Source organism: Micromys minutus (genome assembly GCF_963924665.1).
Source record: "Micromys minutus genome assembly, chromosome: X".
Taxonomy (NCBI): domain Eukaryota; kingdom Metazoa; phylum Chordata; class Mammalia; order Rodentia; family Muridae; genus Micromys; species Micromys minutus.
Window position 1 is genome coordinate 30,769,849 of NC_137970.1, and position 17,718 is coordinate 30,787,566.

General features: G+C 38.8%; 1 protein-coding gene across 1 annotated transcript in view; it reads right to left on the reverse strand.

Moving 5' to 3' along the window:
- The window catches only part of RPS6KA3 (ribosomal protein S6 kinase A3), a 98,364-nt gene extending 82,510 nt beyond the window's left edge, over positions 1 to 15,854 (reverse strand). The window contains 1 exon segment of the mRNA XM_080910520.1: positions 15,775 to 15,854. Coding sequence (XP_080766646.1) covers positions 15,775 to 15,843 — 69 coding nt within the window. The 5' untranslated portion in view covers positions 15,844 to 15,854.
- Positions 15,855 to 17,718: the final 1,864 nt, after the last annotated feature.

Consider the following 17,718-nt stretch of genomic DNA (forward strand, 5'->3'; position numbering starts at 1 on the left):
TTTCAGGAGCTCCATGGCTTATTATTATTATTTTTTTAAACAAGCCCCTAGGATGACCAGGCACAGCTCCAGGAAATGAGTGTAGTAAAAGAGCACGGGTGAAGATGTGTCAACACCTGCCTTGTCCTTTATTACAGGTGTCTTTAGATAGGTTATTGATTAACAGGCTTCCCAATCCAGGCTCAGATACTCAATTGACCAGAAGCTGTTATAAATGCAGGATACTCAACCATATGGGGTATTCGGTCAATTTCAGCTTCTCTTTTTCCTGATAGGGGAAATACTTCATACAAAGGTTTAGAAGAATTCCCTGTCCTGAGTCCCCTCTCATTTACAGAGTTACAAACCCCAAATTCTTGTTTTTATCATTTGTGTTGACTAATTCAGAGATCTCTAGAGCAAGCATGATAATTTTTTAAGTCAGTTTCCAGAGGCTCAAGAAGCCTTCGTATCCAAATGAGAAATACCATCAATCTTATTTCAAAGGTCAAACATTTATTTTGGTGTGCTTATGGAAAAAAATCACCTGGACCTCTATTTTCATATCTTTTTATTATCATTACTTTTGCGTTTGTTCTAAATATTTTCATAGAATCAGTTTATTTTGTAGTTTTATCCAAAAAGTGCTTCCCCATTTCCAGCTTTTTCCCCCAATGAATTTAAATTGTATTTTTTTAAGTGACCTGATTTCAGATAAGATGTTGAAGGCCAGAGGTCTTCCTCAGTATTTAAGTTTTTCAGTACTTTTTTTTTCCTTTTTAACTGACAGGTGCTGCATTTGTATCTGCTATATGCAGTTCACACGTGAAAAGCTTTTTTTGGATTCTGTCCGTTGTCACACTGTTTATTCCTTTGCCAGTTTATTCCAATGCCATAGCATTGATTACTGAAGGTACATAGAAAAATCTTAAAAATCAGGTGATTACTTTCACATTGTTTTTCCTCTTGTTTGCCATCTTTTCTTCCTTTCTATCTTTTTCTTTTTTGAGACAATCTCACTATGTAGACTAAGCTGCCCTTGAACTTGCAAACAGGGGTAGTCTTTATTTCTTCCCATTAAAAAAAACTGTGTATGAGTATATGGATATATGGTGTGATTGTGTGTGGGCTAACCATGGACATCATAATGGAGTTCAGAGGACAATTCTGGCGGCAGTTTGCTCCATCTTGTGTTTGAGGTAAGGGTTCTTTTGCCGATTCTGGCATGCGGAATATGTCTGTCTCCACCTCCCACCTTGGCATAAGAATTCTAGGATTACATGCATGGGTTTGGGGGCTCAAACTCAGACAGTGAGGTTTTCACAGCAAATGCTTTTTACCTGCAGAGCTACCTCACCAACTCTTACTTCATCCTGTAAGTTGACATGCCTCTTACCTCCTTTGCTTCTCTATTATGCTGGCAAGATCTAAGACTATGCTAAACAGTAGTTGTAAGAATGGGCACCTCTGACTTATTCCTGGATTTTAAAGACAAAGCACTCATTTTTGCTTATTTTTGTAATTACAACATGTCAACAATGGGGCTTTCTTATTCTCTATAAAGCTGAAAATGTTCCCATCTCAGTTTTCTGACTTTTCACCCTAAAATGTTTAATTTACGGTTTGTATTTTCTGCATCAAAATGATTTTTCTTTAATTTTGAGAAGGCATCCATATCAGGTTCCTGCCAGTAAGTACTACTTGGCATCGGCAATAGTGCTTGTGCTTGGGTTTAGTGGCTGCATATGGGATAGATCCCCAGGTGAGGTAATCTCTGGATGATCTTTTCTCCAATCCCTGCTCCTCTATTTGTCCCTTTATTTTCTCCCATGAACGTTTTGTTCTTCCTTCTAAGAAGGACTGAGGCATCCACCTTCTCTGACCAGGATATTCTAACATCTAAATTATCAGTACTAGTGTCTGCTGACATTTCACATTTTCTCTTTCATGGCTCTTGATGCAATTTTCAACTGTATGGCAAGCATTTTAACTGGTTCTTATTTAATGTACTGTGCCAGGCATTCCTTCATATATATTCCATATATATGTGTGTGTGTGTATATATACACACATACACATATACATACTCTAGACACTACGAAGGCTACCTAAGCAACAGTGGACCAATGTCTCAATTGCTTGTTGCAGATGTATTCAACTATATGCTCGCTTCCAGAGAGTGAACCAATAACCTGTTTGATGCTGGGGAAAAGAAGAAGTTCAGTTCGAAATATCTCTGCCTTACATACTTTAATGTCTCATTTTGAATTTTTGGTAGAGGCTCAGCTTAACTGCTGACAATACCCTCCCTGAGAAGAATACAACTTCCTTTTAAGGGTAGAATAGTGAGAATCCAGCTTCCTTAACAATCTGCAAGTCACCCAGCAGAGGGAACCAAAGCACTGCCCATTATTTTTGCAAGACAAGAAATGGGTAATTAGGACCTAGTTTCCTTATCCTTGGGCTGAAGTGGGCAAAACACTGCCATTTGTTTCTTGGGGGTAGAATAAGATATTCCTATCAGCATTTGGATAGATTAGAACAAGAATTGCCAAGAAGCTTTAACTTTACTGAGCTTCCATTCCCGTTTGGTTAAAGATAATTGAGTTTTCTTTAAACATTTTTTTTTTTTGTGCCTCATAGTGCATCTTGTCTGTGATATATAGTAATTGGTAAGAAAGCCCACAGACTTCATTACTTGTATTTCTTTTAGATTCCAAGCTGCAGGCAATCTGCCTTCTTTTTCCACTGCTCCAATGTTCCTGGTCTTATTTGTTGAATCTCAGTTGGAAGGGAAATCCTGGGAGCTGTAGGGCTCCTCCATCTTGGCAGAACCAGAGGTTTCTTTCAAGTGATATTTATATTGAAAATGACATTTGTTTTCTAGTTTGCACATCATTATTGAAATTGTATTATGGAAAGTTGTTACATTATAACAGATTATAATTTTCCTCTAAATATCCAATTATATCTGTTCCTATTCCTGGCCAAACTTAGCTTGTTTTATGCTATTTTGGCTGTCTGTCCAGACAATTAAGTATGTTTAGACTAAAGTAATCCAAAGGAAAGACTTCTACTTAATTCATTATCCCCTAGTACTATAGTTCACATTAAAAGGAGCAAACAGCAAAAGAACATTTTAAAAGTAATTTACATGTTCTTTTTATTGATCTAATTTCATTGATCTTATTTTTAATTTGCTTATAATATTTCTTCTAACCCTTTTACTGATACCAACACACACACTGCAATAGTTATTCCTTTTGAATTATATCAATTGCTAGCAAGAATTTGAAGGAAAGAAGCCAAGTAAGGACAAAAGTAACAGAGATAGATTCTTAAAAAAATTCATTTAATAAGCTGATTTAATTTCAGATATTTTCAGGTTTATTGTTCTGATTATCAACAGATTCCTATACTTTTGCTTAAAAGTCCATTAAGACCAAGGGGACTATTTACTGTCCCCATCCTCGAGTACTGTCTGTAGCTTTCTATAATTAATTTATAGCTCCATGTTGTGTTCCTCAAGGAACTCTGCTCCTGCTCAGATAAGGTATACTAAGGTAATGAGACATCCTAAAGCATGTTCATAGGACCTAGACCTTTATGAATTCAACTAAAAACCACTGCTCTAGCTTAAGTTTTGTGTTTATTGTAGCTAAAATGAAATTGAGAACACAAACATATAGGGTATTTTCATATTTTCTGGGGGGGGGGGGAGGAAACCAGTACCATTTAAACTGCAAAATCAGTAACAAGTACACAAATTAGGACAAAAAGCAAGTGGAGCTATCCCTAATATCACTAGTTACTAGGAAAATGCAAATCATAACAAGATACTTTAATAACTAGACAGTTTCAGTAAAGAAATGTAACATATATTGGGGAGAATATGCAGCAAGATTACTAAGGACAATGGAAAATGGTGCAATGAGTTGAAAAAGAATTTGGTAAATTCTCAAAAATGTTACAGTATAAATCATGTAACTCCACAACTTTACTTCTAGATACATAAGATAACTGAAAACATCCAATAACACAAAACTTTTACTCAAACATTATTCATAATAATCAAAAAGTAGAAATTTGAAGTAAGTCAAATCCCATCAGTTAGTGAGTAAACAAAATGTGTTGTACTCACATAATGTGGGGGGAAATGAGCACTGCTGCATTCTACACAACATGGATGAGCCCTGAAAACATCATGCTAAGGAAAGACAACATACACAAAGGCCACATATTATAGGATTCCATTAATATGAAATGTCTGAAATAGGTAACTCTATAAAGATGAAATTAGGTCACTGGTTGCCAATGAGTGTGGGGAAAATGTGACAGTTAATGAGTAGGACATTTCTTTTTGGAGTAAGGGCAATGGTCTATAATCAGACACTGAGTGGTAATGGATAAGACAATACTCCAACTATAGTAAAAGCAAGTCACTGACTGTGTTGGTTAGTTTTTGTCAACTAGATATGAACTAGAGTCACCTGGCAGAGAGGACCTCAACTGAGGAATTGTTTCTATCAGATTGGTCTGTGGGCATGTCTGTGAGTGTATTTTCTTAATTAATGACTGTTGTGGGAGGGTCCAGTCCACTGTGGGTGGGACCATCCTGTAGGTGGTCCTGGGTTATATAAGCAAACAAGATGGACAAACCATGAAAGTAGGTGTTCCTCTATGGTTTCTGCTTTAGTTCTTACCTGAGTTCCTATTCGGACTTCTCTCAATGACCAGGACTTCCCTCAATTATCAGGATGTGTAAGCCAAATAAATTCTTTTTTTTCTCCAATGTGTTTTTGGTCAATGTCTTATGACAGCAACAGAAAGCAAACTAGGACACATACTTTATAAAGGTAAATCTTGTAGTCTATAATTTCTATCTCAATTAAAAATTAAGGCCATTTAACTTGTTTAAAAGTCTAATGAAAGAATTAACTTTAATTTTTTCTTATACTACAAAACAAACTTTTTTCACATTTTTAAAAATTTACTTTTAGTTAAAGCAGATCCTACTTCCTGGTACTTTAAAGGAGTATCTAATAAATATTTCCCCCAGAAAACAGGAGTCAAATATCAACAGGTATATTCATTTAAAAACTGAAAAAAAAAAAAAAAAAAAAAAAAAAAAAAAAAAAACCCAAACCAGGCCACTCAATATCTACTCAAATAGATACCTGCCTAGGGGCTTCTGTAAGGAAAGCTGTTAAGTAATGTTTAGACAGCCTCCTTCCCCACTTCAAATACAAGACACTTTGTTTCATTGGTAACATAGCTGTCTAGATCTCAAAGCATTTTCCCATATAATATGAAATGCTTTTACTCTAGACAGTTAAAAAAGGGCTGTGTGTGCAAAGCAGTATTAATTTTTACTAATTTTCCTAAGTACACTATTATTATGTAGTCTCTATTATGAACAGCATTCCTAGTTCACACCAGGATCATGTCCTCCATTGGGCCCCTCTGTGAGAAGATTTTACATACATAAAAAGGTGCCTGTCTTTCTAGGTCATTAAACTCCTTAGATTCTCACAGATACAGCTACTTATGCAAACCACCTGGATACTTTTCTGCAGCGCAGATGATTTCATCTAGATGGAATCACTCATCTGGATGTTCTCAATTCAAGCAAACCAACTCAGGGGAAACTCAACACAATTTGCAATCTGTGAGACTTGGGTTTGAAATGGTGCCCTGGTTTACGCTGTGCAATCTCACAAGCAGTTTACTTTCCCTGGGCTTCATTTTGCCCAGCTTTTAAGGGAAGAATAATTATATACCTCATTCTAGTTAATATACACTGAGTACTTAATCAAATGAGCACTGAGTAAATTTGAGTGTTCACATTCACCTAGGAAAGAGACCTTAACATACTCCACACTATTTGATTACAGGTAATATTGTTCCAAAGTTGCTTCTTTACATCAGGGACTGGTTTAATTTTCCAAATTTAAAAACTAAACGTAAGCTGATTTTATTATTCTGACAAAGAAAACAAAGTTAAAATTAACAACAACAAATAAAGAGAAAAATAGTTGAATTTTTACATAGTGGCTATTTAAAGTTCTCTAAGACAGTTTGGAAACAACTACTTTTAGATTATACATGTTGTAAATAGAAAAATGAGTTTTAATGATATGCAATGTTCTGAACAAGTATCGGGTTGTGTGTATGCATGTGTGTTTGTATTTGAGGCAGCATTTCTATGTGTAACCTTGGCTGTCCTTAAACTCGGAGATCTTCCTGCCTCTACCTTCTTAGCGCTGGGATTAAAGGTATGCACCACAACACCTGTGGCTAGGTCTATTTTCTTATGTAGAGTAGGGCTAAATCATTCTTAGCTAAATAATTCTATACTAAATTAAAAATTAAAAGTTTCTAGTTCCACAAGACACTTGAGCCCACTTTCATTTTTAAGTGGCACAGTAGAATGTAAAAAATTCAACATTTGAAGTTACCATGCAGCATTTTTTTTTCTTTCAACAGCACAGAATATAATTATGAACTTTTCTGCTCTATTTCTATTGTTTCATACTTCTGTCCACAGGCTCAGTCCACAAGAGGAAGCTTATAATTGCAACATTTTGGTAGCTAAATATTCTCATTGCTTCAACAGGAAATGCCACCAGAGAAACAACTGAAGAGCACAATCATGAGTTGTGAATATAAATCATTTAAGCAGGCTTATGAAAATCAATATAGGAAATGGTTAATTGTGAAAAACAGAAAAACATGTATCAAATATCTTTTTATTTAGAAAAATACCATAACCTGTTCGTTTCAAAATACCAATATGTAGAAAAATGGGAAACTGGACACTGAGGCAGAAGGAGAAGAAGGGATTTATTTTGTTTGTACAAATCCTATAATATATGAGCACACTAGTCTTGGTAGACAATAAACACGGGGGACTATTTTAACTCAAAATTCAGGATTGGGATGTAGCTTAGTGATCCGGCAATTTCCTAGCATATGTCCTGTGTTCCATCCCCAGAATGTTCCTCAGTCACAGAAGACTGTATTTCAAGTGCATTATTAACCCACCATTAATACTGAATTTAACAGTGCTGATCTACAAGATTTAATTTTATAAAATGATTTCTTCTGATAAGGGGTGGGGCAGGTTGCAAGTGCATGTAGATGCCCAGAGGCCAGAAGAGGGCGACAGATCCCCTGGAGTTGGAGTTAACAGGTGATTAAGTTCTCCAAGGGCATAGGTGCTAGATACTAGGTCCAGTCCTCTGGAAGAGTAGCAGGCACTCTTAACTGTTCAGCCAAGTCCCCATCCCTTTCCATTTATAAAAATTAATTTATTTGTGTGTGTGTGTGTGCTTACAATGTGTCTGTGTGCATGTACAATGTGTAAAGAGTGTGGGTATGTCTGGTCCAAAATGCACACATGGAGATCAGAGGACAATCTCTGAAGGTCCTTCCCTTCTACCTTATCTGAGACTGGCTCTGTTGTTTTTCCTTTGCATAAGCCTTGAGTTTCAGGGGATTCTCAGTGTCTCTGCCTTCCATCGCCCAGTAGGATTGTTAGAATTATAAATGCTTATGCTACAAATCAGTCTTTTGTATGGGTTCTGCAAAATCAAACTTGGGTCTTTATGTTATATGGCAACTTGCTTTTATCCAGATGTTTTTTTTTTTCTCCAGTTGAGATGAAATCTCATATAGCCCAGGCTGATGTCAAACTTGATGTTCAGGATGACCTTGAACTACTCATGCTCGGGCCTCCTCCTGCCATGCACTAGTATGACTTGCATACCACAATGTCCAGCTAACTTCTTTTGAAAAGTAAATCTTCATCATTTTATCGTGTTTCAGTATAAAAAATAGTCACCTCTGTTAGCAAATGAGTAGAAATACGTAACATTTTAATTGTGAGGATTTTACTATAATAAGTTTTATAAGATTTCTAGAACAAATATTTCTTTCTAAACACTGCATGCAAGATACAGCTCAATTCATTAGTGCCAAAATAATCCTTTGCTTTAGGCTATCACTTACACCTGCTTCTAACACATATCTTATGACTGAATTAAGTTTCCTATATCAAGCTTTGTGAACCAAAGGATTAGAGCTAAGTGCATAGAAATCTAGATGACCAGGTCAGATTTAAAGATCTTCACATATAAGATGATGACACAAACATAAATTTATATGGTCAACAAAACACAACCAACACTTAAAGTAAGAGACTGTATTAGCTAAGATGGAGAAATTCTCTTTAACTTACTTTGGCTATAACATCACTATTACGGGAGAGCAGGATGAAGAAATCTAAAAGTGCTTTTGAATTGACCTCTAAGTGTACAATAACTAATATTTGGGAAGCCAGCAAAATCTCCCAAGAACAAAACTGGACTCACAGTGTGAAACCTGACTCCTTATGGGGAGATAAGCTAGCTTTCTGTTTTACAGCTGCCTGGTCATTCATTCACATTCTACTTCCCAGCTGACATCTTTTAGAGAAGGCAATAAATAATTGAACCACTTTGTTATGGTATACCAAAACATACAATTAGGTAATATGTCTAGTAAATATCCGACCATATATGTATGTCTACACCAACCCGCAGCTTATATATGTTCCCAGATAACTGACTTATTTATAGATGCCAAGTTGCAGTATCAGATCAAAAGATGGATATCCCTGGTCTACATAATGGACAGGGCCTAACAAAAAACTGAGGATATTCTTTTATATTATTTGGTGAATTTAAAAAAGGAAGTCAAAATATTCCTATGTTAAAAATGGTTTCATGTAAATATTACTAACCGTAGTTTTCTACCTATTGCTGGCAGCAGATAATTTTAAAAAGGGGAATGGGACATGGCAGGGAAACTGGCAGAAGAATAAACAAAACAAAATACACTTTAAAACAGCCTAGTCACACAGCAGATTTGAGGCCAGCCTGGACTACAATTGAGACCTTATCTGAAAAACAAAAGGGAAAAAATTAAAAATTATAAATAGCTGACAAAAGTAAAATTATAGGGGGTTATTTAGTAAAGGTTTGCTATTAAAGGACTATATAACAAATTATCAAAAGTTGAATTAAAAATTTTAATTTTTAAATATTTTATTAAAAATTATGTTTTTAACATTTTTTAATTTGCTGGGGGGGGGGAAGCACAAGCATGTCATAGTGTTCATGTGCCATGGCACACACATGTGTGGAGACTTATGTCAGTTGGTTGTGCCTTTCTGCTATGTGGGTCCCAGGATAAAATTCAGGTCATCAGGCTTGGTGAGTAAGCATCTTTACCCACTGAGACATCTTGTTGGCCTTAGGTTATATTCATATTTTAGTTCACTACTGAGTTGGAAGTTTATTGTACAACTTAGATTTTAATTAAAAACAAAATGAAATTTTTGTTGACAAAGCCAAAAGCTTCAGAACAGTCAATTAAAATAGGAGTTCTTTTCCTGGCAATACTGAATCAAGTTACAAGCTAGTATTACTTGAGATTCCAATAGGTGTTCATGAAAACAGGGTTCTGACATCAAGTCTCAAATAGTGCTTTTGTTTTGTTCAAATACTGTTGCTTGTTTTATAAATACAGGGTCTCACTATGCACCCCTGACTCCTATACTTTTTTTTTTGCAGTTGCACTGTGTACATCATCTTCAAAGTTCTCAGAAATTATGCAGTAAAGATATTCCACACATTTTTACACTTACTAATATAATGTGCTCTTATTTTGGGGGGAAGGGTTGATTGCTGGTCATATATCCCTTAATAACAACTTCAGAACCTTTGGAAATTTAAAAAATCATGTCTCTAAAGTCTTCTCTGTAAAATACTATGTAGTATTCAAAGTTTAAAATACCAACACTATATAACAGACAAAATCCAAAGCGTTACATTTCTAGACAGGAAATCCCATTTATTCATGGTCTAGTCAATAACCAAAATAAATGTACTTAAAGTAATGGGGAGGTGTGCTATATAAATTTCCCTAGAAGTAAAATGAACCAGAACAGATTGCCCCTAAATTATGAGATATGCATATCTTGTTTTGTTACACTTAAAAAAAGTTAAAATTGTCTCTGTTGATGCTATATATTGACTTTAATCTTTTCTGTGTGGGCAGTCCTCTATTTCACCGATCATAACTTCTGATTAGAATTTTAAAATGTGAATACACACAGAAAATATCCTTCTCCTTACATGTCCCTCATGATACTCTTTGTTGGGCTTTATCCTTTAAAGATATTTGGTGAAACCAATATGAAAAGAACAAGACTGAAAAAATTTCTGTTTATCTTACCCTTACATTCAGATATAACAATGATTGTTTTAAAGAAGCAAAAAAAAATAATTTTACCTGCTTTACTTAAATCTGAAAAATATATCCAAGACAGTTCTTTGAGTGACTCATTTATAATAGAAGTATTATTTAATAAACACATATCATAGATCACATGGTTATTTTACATGCATTATCATTTAATTTTTATCACAACTATACAGTCAATATTTTTATACTTAATTTGAAAATTAAAGAATAGACACAGTAAATAACCTTGATATGGTTAGAAAGTTAAGAGGCAAGGCCAAGACTCAAAACACAGGTCTTTATAGCTCCAACATTTTTTGTTTTTTTTGTCATGAAGCAAATGATGTGACAAAGTTTCTTGTAAATTTCAAGGTGAGAAAGCTGGAATTCTTAACTGTAAACAATAACTAGTGAACTCACTTAAGCAAACCAAATGCCCTAAATGATCATTACATGCTGGCTGAGCATGTTTTCTTCTGAACTTGTTTTATAATATGTGCATTCTGTATTTTTTGTTGAATGTACTTATTTTGTTGAATTTTAACACATTTACTTAGCAAGTATTGTTTACATTTTTCCTTTGTGTTTATGCTTTTTTGTTATTAAACTGATAAATCAGACTATCTAGCAGCTGATCTTTGTTCTAGATTCATGAGACAAGTCACTGTATTAAATCTGAACAACACACTGGTGGGAGCAAAGATGTATTAATACTAGGTATTAAAATGTAATCACGTATTTTTCATTTTTCCTATAATTCAGAGAATGGGGTTTAAATACACAAACACACACTTCTCTATTTTAAAGCTTAAAACTGTATTTTTCATTCAAACATTAACAATTGAACACTATTATACTTAGGCATCATTAGAGACACAACTAAATGTTATTATCCTTTATTACAATCTGCACCACTGGGCCTACAGCATCCAATCTGTGATGAGTGAATTAGGCCACTCTGATGTCACTCATCATTTATAGCCTGCCATTATACATGTTCTCAAACATGAAGGGTAGAGTAAAACTTGTTAATTGTGACGATGACATGAAGTTTTTACTACATAATTAAAGGAAAACTTCATGAAAAATTCTGCAAATCAATATTCTAAATAAATAATTTGCTACACTCCTGTTTATTTAAGAACTTACCAAGTCAAGTCCTTGGTTTAGGACTTCACATCTAAATTATGTCATTTTTTATGTAAAATTAGGATATGTTTATTGTGATTTCCAGAGATGTAATAAATACCAAGTGTGCCTCTACTTGCTTCTTTGAATAAACACTTTAATCCCTTTGTCTTAAGGTTCAAAATAACACGAAAAGTTTCATACTTTTGGATACTCTACTAATACGGTATCTAGCTGCCAAAATAAAGCAGGTTTCTAGATTTTCAAAAACTGGAGTTATTGAAAACGATGAAGTATTATTCAGTAATGTGTCACAGGGACTTGACAGTTAATATGAAGTAGTACCTGTCCTTGCCTTTGATCTTCACTTGGGTACAATTAAAAAGAATAAAACAACCCTGCAAAGTGGTAAAAATGAAACAGGAAGCAGAAAAGAACCTAATAAAATATGTTCAAAGTCACTGTCATAGATGAATAAAACATTTTCCCAACGGATGAGACTTAAGAACCCTATATAATACATTAAAAACACTGTAGAAACTTTATGCTATATTACACTAAGGATTACTGCATAATTTTTTGAGGTTAAAATGGCTCCACATTCACTAAAGATTAGCTACAGTACAAAGTTCTTGTCTTTTTCTATCAAATATAGTATTTTTTCAGTGCCTCTTAGGCACTTGTTTTTTTAAAGTAAGTCAGGTGACTATTTCTATGCAACACACTATACAAAAACATTGTTTATATTATACACAATACATTGCATTGTGACCATTTTAAAGAGCAAAATTATCCTTTATTTCATTACTTTGTACATTGTTTCTATTTAGATTAGCATTTATCCAAATTCCACTGCAATTAAGGAAAACCATATACTTTAAGTTAGCCTTGTCATCTAGTGATATTTGTCGCTGGCAGCAGTGGCCATGGATTTGCAGAACCATAATTCCTTGATATCTACCCCCTAAATAGTCCAATATCAAAAAAGGTACTTGTAACTTTAAGTAATCCATTAAGGATTTCCAAATTCATCTAGTTATTTAGGAAGTGATTTTGATTTTTTTAATCTTCTAATAAGCCTCACTTTGCTTATACAGTACTTCATTCTCCTCAATTTGCCTTAAACATTTGGCTTAGTTCTAGCCTATCATGCTATGACCCTGTTTGAGTTCAACCACAAGGGTTTGGTTTTTCTTTTGTTTTGAACACCATGAGACTTGTGTGAGGTCTTAAAGCAGAAAGGCTGGTGTGAAGGAATAAGAAACTGTCTGTTTTTAGAGGCACTCAGATCTTCTAAAATTGTTCATATTTCAATGAGGAATTAAAATGATAAGAACAGAGATAAAAATCATAAGCACCCTATTCTCGACCTTCATGGTTCATTTAGCAGACATTTATTGAGTTCATAATATGTATGTGCCAGGCATTGTGTTAACTGCTGAGGATTCAGAGAAATAAGAGTGTTTGTTTTCAAGAGCTCAGTCTAACTAGCAATGAGACCATAAATGCAATCCTATATAGACCAACCCTAAAATATTTTAGCATGGAGAGAAAATTTCTGATGCATTTGCTTAAGTAAATATTTCTTTAGAAACCCTGATGTTTCTCTGGTAAAATACAATTATTCCCTCATGTGAATCTACTGAAGAGAGGTTGGCATAATAATGGGTATCAATATTAGACCTCTTTATGAAAACTCAACTCTTCTCTAACTGCTTTCAGTATTGGAAAATCAGATCAGAAGTAATTTACTCCAAATACCTTAACAACCAAAGGAAACAGTATCTAAAGGCAATTTGTTAGAGTCTACTTTTAATCTAAGCAACCCCTGGCTCTGACATACTTTATTGCCAGAACAGCAAGAAAACTTCAGAAATTAAAATTTGTGGAATCTTATCCATCAGGCTTTTGAAAACATGATGCTGATACACACATAGTATATATATTAAGGCTATGCCAAATCAGATCTTGTATTTTTATACATAAATACAAAACTAGGAGCATGTCTACACTTTGACTCGTTTTACAAATGATCTGAAGAGCCTATTCCAACATAAAGCAAAGCATACAATTTGTATGTACCTGGCTTCAAATTATGGTTCTACAATTTACGATTTATAATCTTTGTGCTCTTAACAAGTGAATTTAGTTTCCTAATCTGTAAACATGGGGCCCACAACACTCCCTGCTAGGTTACAGGATGAAACAGCATCTTAAACGAAGTACTTTTCCATATAGTAGATGCTAAATAAGTAGGCTTGTACCTTATCTAAATGCATACTATACTGAAAAAAATAAAGTAGAATTTTAGATGATTTCTCCGTGCACATTGCCACATGCCAAGGAAAAATGTGGAGTAACATTTAAACAAGCTATTCAAAAGCAATTTGTTGAGGTATAGCTTTAATAAATCATTTGAAATATATCAGTGGAACCATTTTGAATCATAATTATTATTATGTATATTTAAAAAGCATACTCATAGCCAGGCATGAATGTGCACAACTTTAATCCCAGTTCTTGGGAGGCAGAGGCAGGTGGATCTCTGTGAGACCAATGCCAGCCTGGGCTACATAGTGAGTTCCAGAAGAGCCTGGGCTATTTCAGAAAACCAAGGGGGGGGGGGAAACTAAAATAGAAAGCAGATTATTATAAACAAATACATTTTCCCCACATGTTTAGCAATTTTAACCACCTTTATATCTGTATTTTTTTAATGCAATTTTCTTTTAGGAAAAAAAGGAAGAGGCTCCCTTACCATACTATTTTCCACACTGCCCATTTAAATGACGGTTAAGCATTCTAAGTTTAACTTTCTTATTAAAGATTTATAGTATCATACTGGCTCTAAATTCAAGTAAAATTCTTGTATTCTGCCAGTCTTAAAAAAACCGGGTTCCTTTTTTACACTAGCTTTTCCATTAAAAAACAAGTAACATATACCTATCTATGTCTTTGCTATTTTAGAACAGCATTATTCAGTAATAAATTATTAAGCATGGACTTGTAAGCTTTATTAAACTCTTCCTGCATTTAAGAACAAGTAAATATTTTTATATGGTAGTGGAGGTGACTGAGGAGAAAAATTTGAAAAAGGATCTGAATGGATTTCCCCCCCTCCCTCCATCTCCCCCCTCCCTTCACCTTCCCCCTCCTGGAGAATGTCAGTGTCCTGTATCTCACACCAAACTGAGCCGGAGTTTTACTGACGTAACCAGTAACCCTACCCACCTCTCACACTGCGGAGGCAGATGGGGGCAGTGGCTGCCGCCAAGTACACCACTCATCGGAGCCTGCCCCATTCCACCCCCGCGTTTCAGTCATGCTTTCCAGAAATGGGGTCACTCGCTCAGTAACTATTACACACACCCAGCCTATCATTCTGTAATCCCCTAAAGTCCGCTGCGAGGATAGAAGGCAGGGAAAAGTCAAGAAAGAAGAATCACAGACGCGCCACCATCAGGAACTGATTTTCCACTCTGGAGAGGAGCGCTGATACCCTGGAATGAATCTTGTCTGCATTATTTTCTTAGATCTCCGGTTGATTCTGGGACAGGGGCGACTGCAAAAAGCTCAGTGCTGGGACGCGTCCGCGGAAATTCTGTTTTGCCTTGTTTGGGTATACAGTTTGGATTTCTGACACTGGGGTGGGTATCTCAGGGACCATCACCAGATCCCAGGAGAGGAAAATCAGATAGCCCTTTTACAGCATCCACAGATCTCCTTGAATTTCACCCGCTCACCTCCGCGAACAGGAAGCAAAAGTTATACTCGGGGTCTTCCAACTCAGTGACCTCAAAAATCTGGGAGTAGGGGACCCAAGGCGTTCCGTTTTTCTTTTGCAGCAGCAGCAGAGAGCGCTGCGGCAGATTGACGTGGAGGGGGGGTGTCTCTCAGTCTTGTACCCCTTACTCAAAACCCTCAAGGCTCGCTACACTGCCCTGCGTGCACCCTCTCCCGAGGCAGACTCAGTCTTGGCTCCTGGTGAACCGAACCCAAAGTCGCTAAGATTCCAGAGAAGCCCCTAGAGCCGGCAGGGCCAAACTTCCCAACTCCCCGCCGCCGGCTCCGGCTTTGCCTCCTGCTTCCCCCACGCAAAGTTGATTAAAACAGGCTCTTTGCAAAGCCTCAGCGCCCACTCCAAACCCCACACGCCGCCACACCGGCAGCCCCCCCCACCCCAAAAGCAGGGAGAGGTGAGGGTGCGGGAAGGAGGACTAGACAGATCGGCAAAGCCCAACGACCCAAAGCAGAATCCCGCACCGGGAACAAGATGTGAGCCGGAGAAGGTGGTCTAAGGGGCAGCTCCGGGGAAGAGAGCTAGTGCCGGCGGGGGCGTGGGGAAGGGGCGCGCCTGCCCTACCGCACGGCTGCACTCACCTCAGCACTGTCGGAAGGGCTCTCCACAGCCATCTTCTGCCACGGGTCCGCCAGCTGCGCCAGCGGCATCTTCCCCCCTCCCCGGCCCGCCGCCGCCTTCACCGCCTCCTCCCTCCCTACCCGCCCCACAGCCGGCCCGGCTCCTTCGCCACTGGAGCCCAACGCAGAGTCGAGAAGCAGCAGCAGAGCAGCCGCGGCTCCCGAGAGCGAGCTCGACGCCGACACTGACCACCCGAACGCCCAGCGCCTGGCCACAGCCGCCCGCACTCGGAGTGAGAGCCTTGCACCGCCACCAGGCACCAGGGCTCGCCCCTTTCTTCCTCTCCTCCTTCCGCCGCCCGGACTACGGCTCCGCCCCCCACCTCCCCTCCCCGCCGGTTCCCGCGCCCGAACCCAGCAGAACAGCGACGGCCGCGCGCTCCCCCACTTCCGCTCACAACATGGCGTCTAAGCGATACCTGTCTCTCAGAACGAGGCTGGGCGGCCGCCACCACCACCGCGCGCACTCGGGGGCTGGGTTAGTGCAAGACACGCCCCCTGGCCGCGCCGTCCCGCCCCGCCCCTTTCCCACCCCCCCACCCCCCACCCCCCCACCCCTTCCTCCTCCTTCTCCCCAGCCTCAGCTTCTGGGCCTCGCCTACTTTCAGGAAGGGCGAGCCCAAAAGATTTGGGGGCGTTGGCGGGAGATGGGGTTGGGGGAAAAGTCTGCTATGCAGGGAGGACGAGGGGCTGGTGCCTTTAACTGCCACAAGTCCTAGCAGCTTGGGGACTAGTTGAGAATCGGAGAGCAGAGGGGTTCTTGCTCAGCTGGAGAAGCTAGGAAAGGCACTGGGGGCGCAGTCCCGTGTTAGCAACCCCGGGCGGAGGCAGGAGCTGTCTTTTCGGCTTTTCTCCTCCAGGGGTGCGCGTGGGCGCGCCTAGGCTATGGGTATATCCCCTCCTGGTCCGAGCCTTTCCTTCTTCAGGGTTACAAGCTGGGTATTCACCTGACCCCTTTCCTCCTGCTTGGACGGGGACCCAAGAAGCTTCGTTCCCGGGGGCTAGCTCGTGTAGGTTCGGCTCCCAATTTGATTCAAAGCTTTTCAAGTTGACTCTCGTGTTCAGTGTTTAGTACTTTGGACATTTTTCGTCCCACCCTTACCCCCGCCCTAATAAAGCTTCCCAAGTGCATAGAGCCCAGACTGTCACACCCCTCCCTTGCTACCTAAATCTTAAAAGAAAACAGAGGTTCCTTAAGGTTGCCCTTCTTGGCAGAGATTAAGGAGTTAGTAAAAATATCTTCTAGGCAGGAGCGCGGGGTTCCTGCTCCTCCTTTGACTTTAAATAAAAGATTAGATTTTTTTTTTAAATCAAGCTGGTCGTAGGCGAAGGAGAAAGGGAGGGGAGGTTGTGACTCCTCCTCCTGCCCAAGAAGAGGAAGCCCTAGGTTAAGGGAACCCAATCTTCAGTCGGCTAGGGAGCCACAGAATTATACGAGTTTGAGAATTAAGGCCTGGGCGCTCTGAGTGGATTCCGGGATTCAGTCCTGGGTTCTCCAGCCTGCTGCTTAGACGCGCTGAGTATGTCTGGGATGTGTAAAAGTCGCTGGGCTGAGTGGAAAGCTACTGCGGCCCCTGGCTAGCCGCCCTGCCTCAGAAAGAAACACACACACACTCACACACACACACTCACACGGAAATCTCTAGCCAGCTTGTCTACACACACACACACACACACACACACACACACACACACAAGGAAATCTCTAGCCAGTTCCTCTACACACACACACACACACACACACACACACACACACACACCTCTGGCCAGCCAGCGGCCAGCTTGTCTCCCCAGTCCCCCAGGCCTGGAGGGAGGCATCTCTAGCCTCCCACGCTTGGCTACCACAGCGCGTCCCCCCGCTGTGCTCTCCCCGCAAGCCTTTTAACAGTTTCCTTTAATCATCCC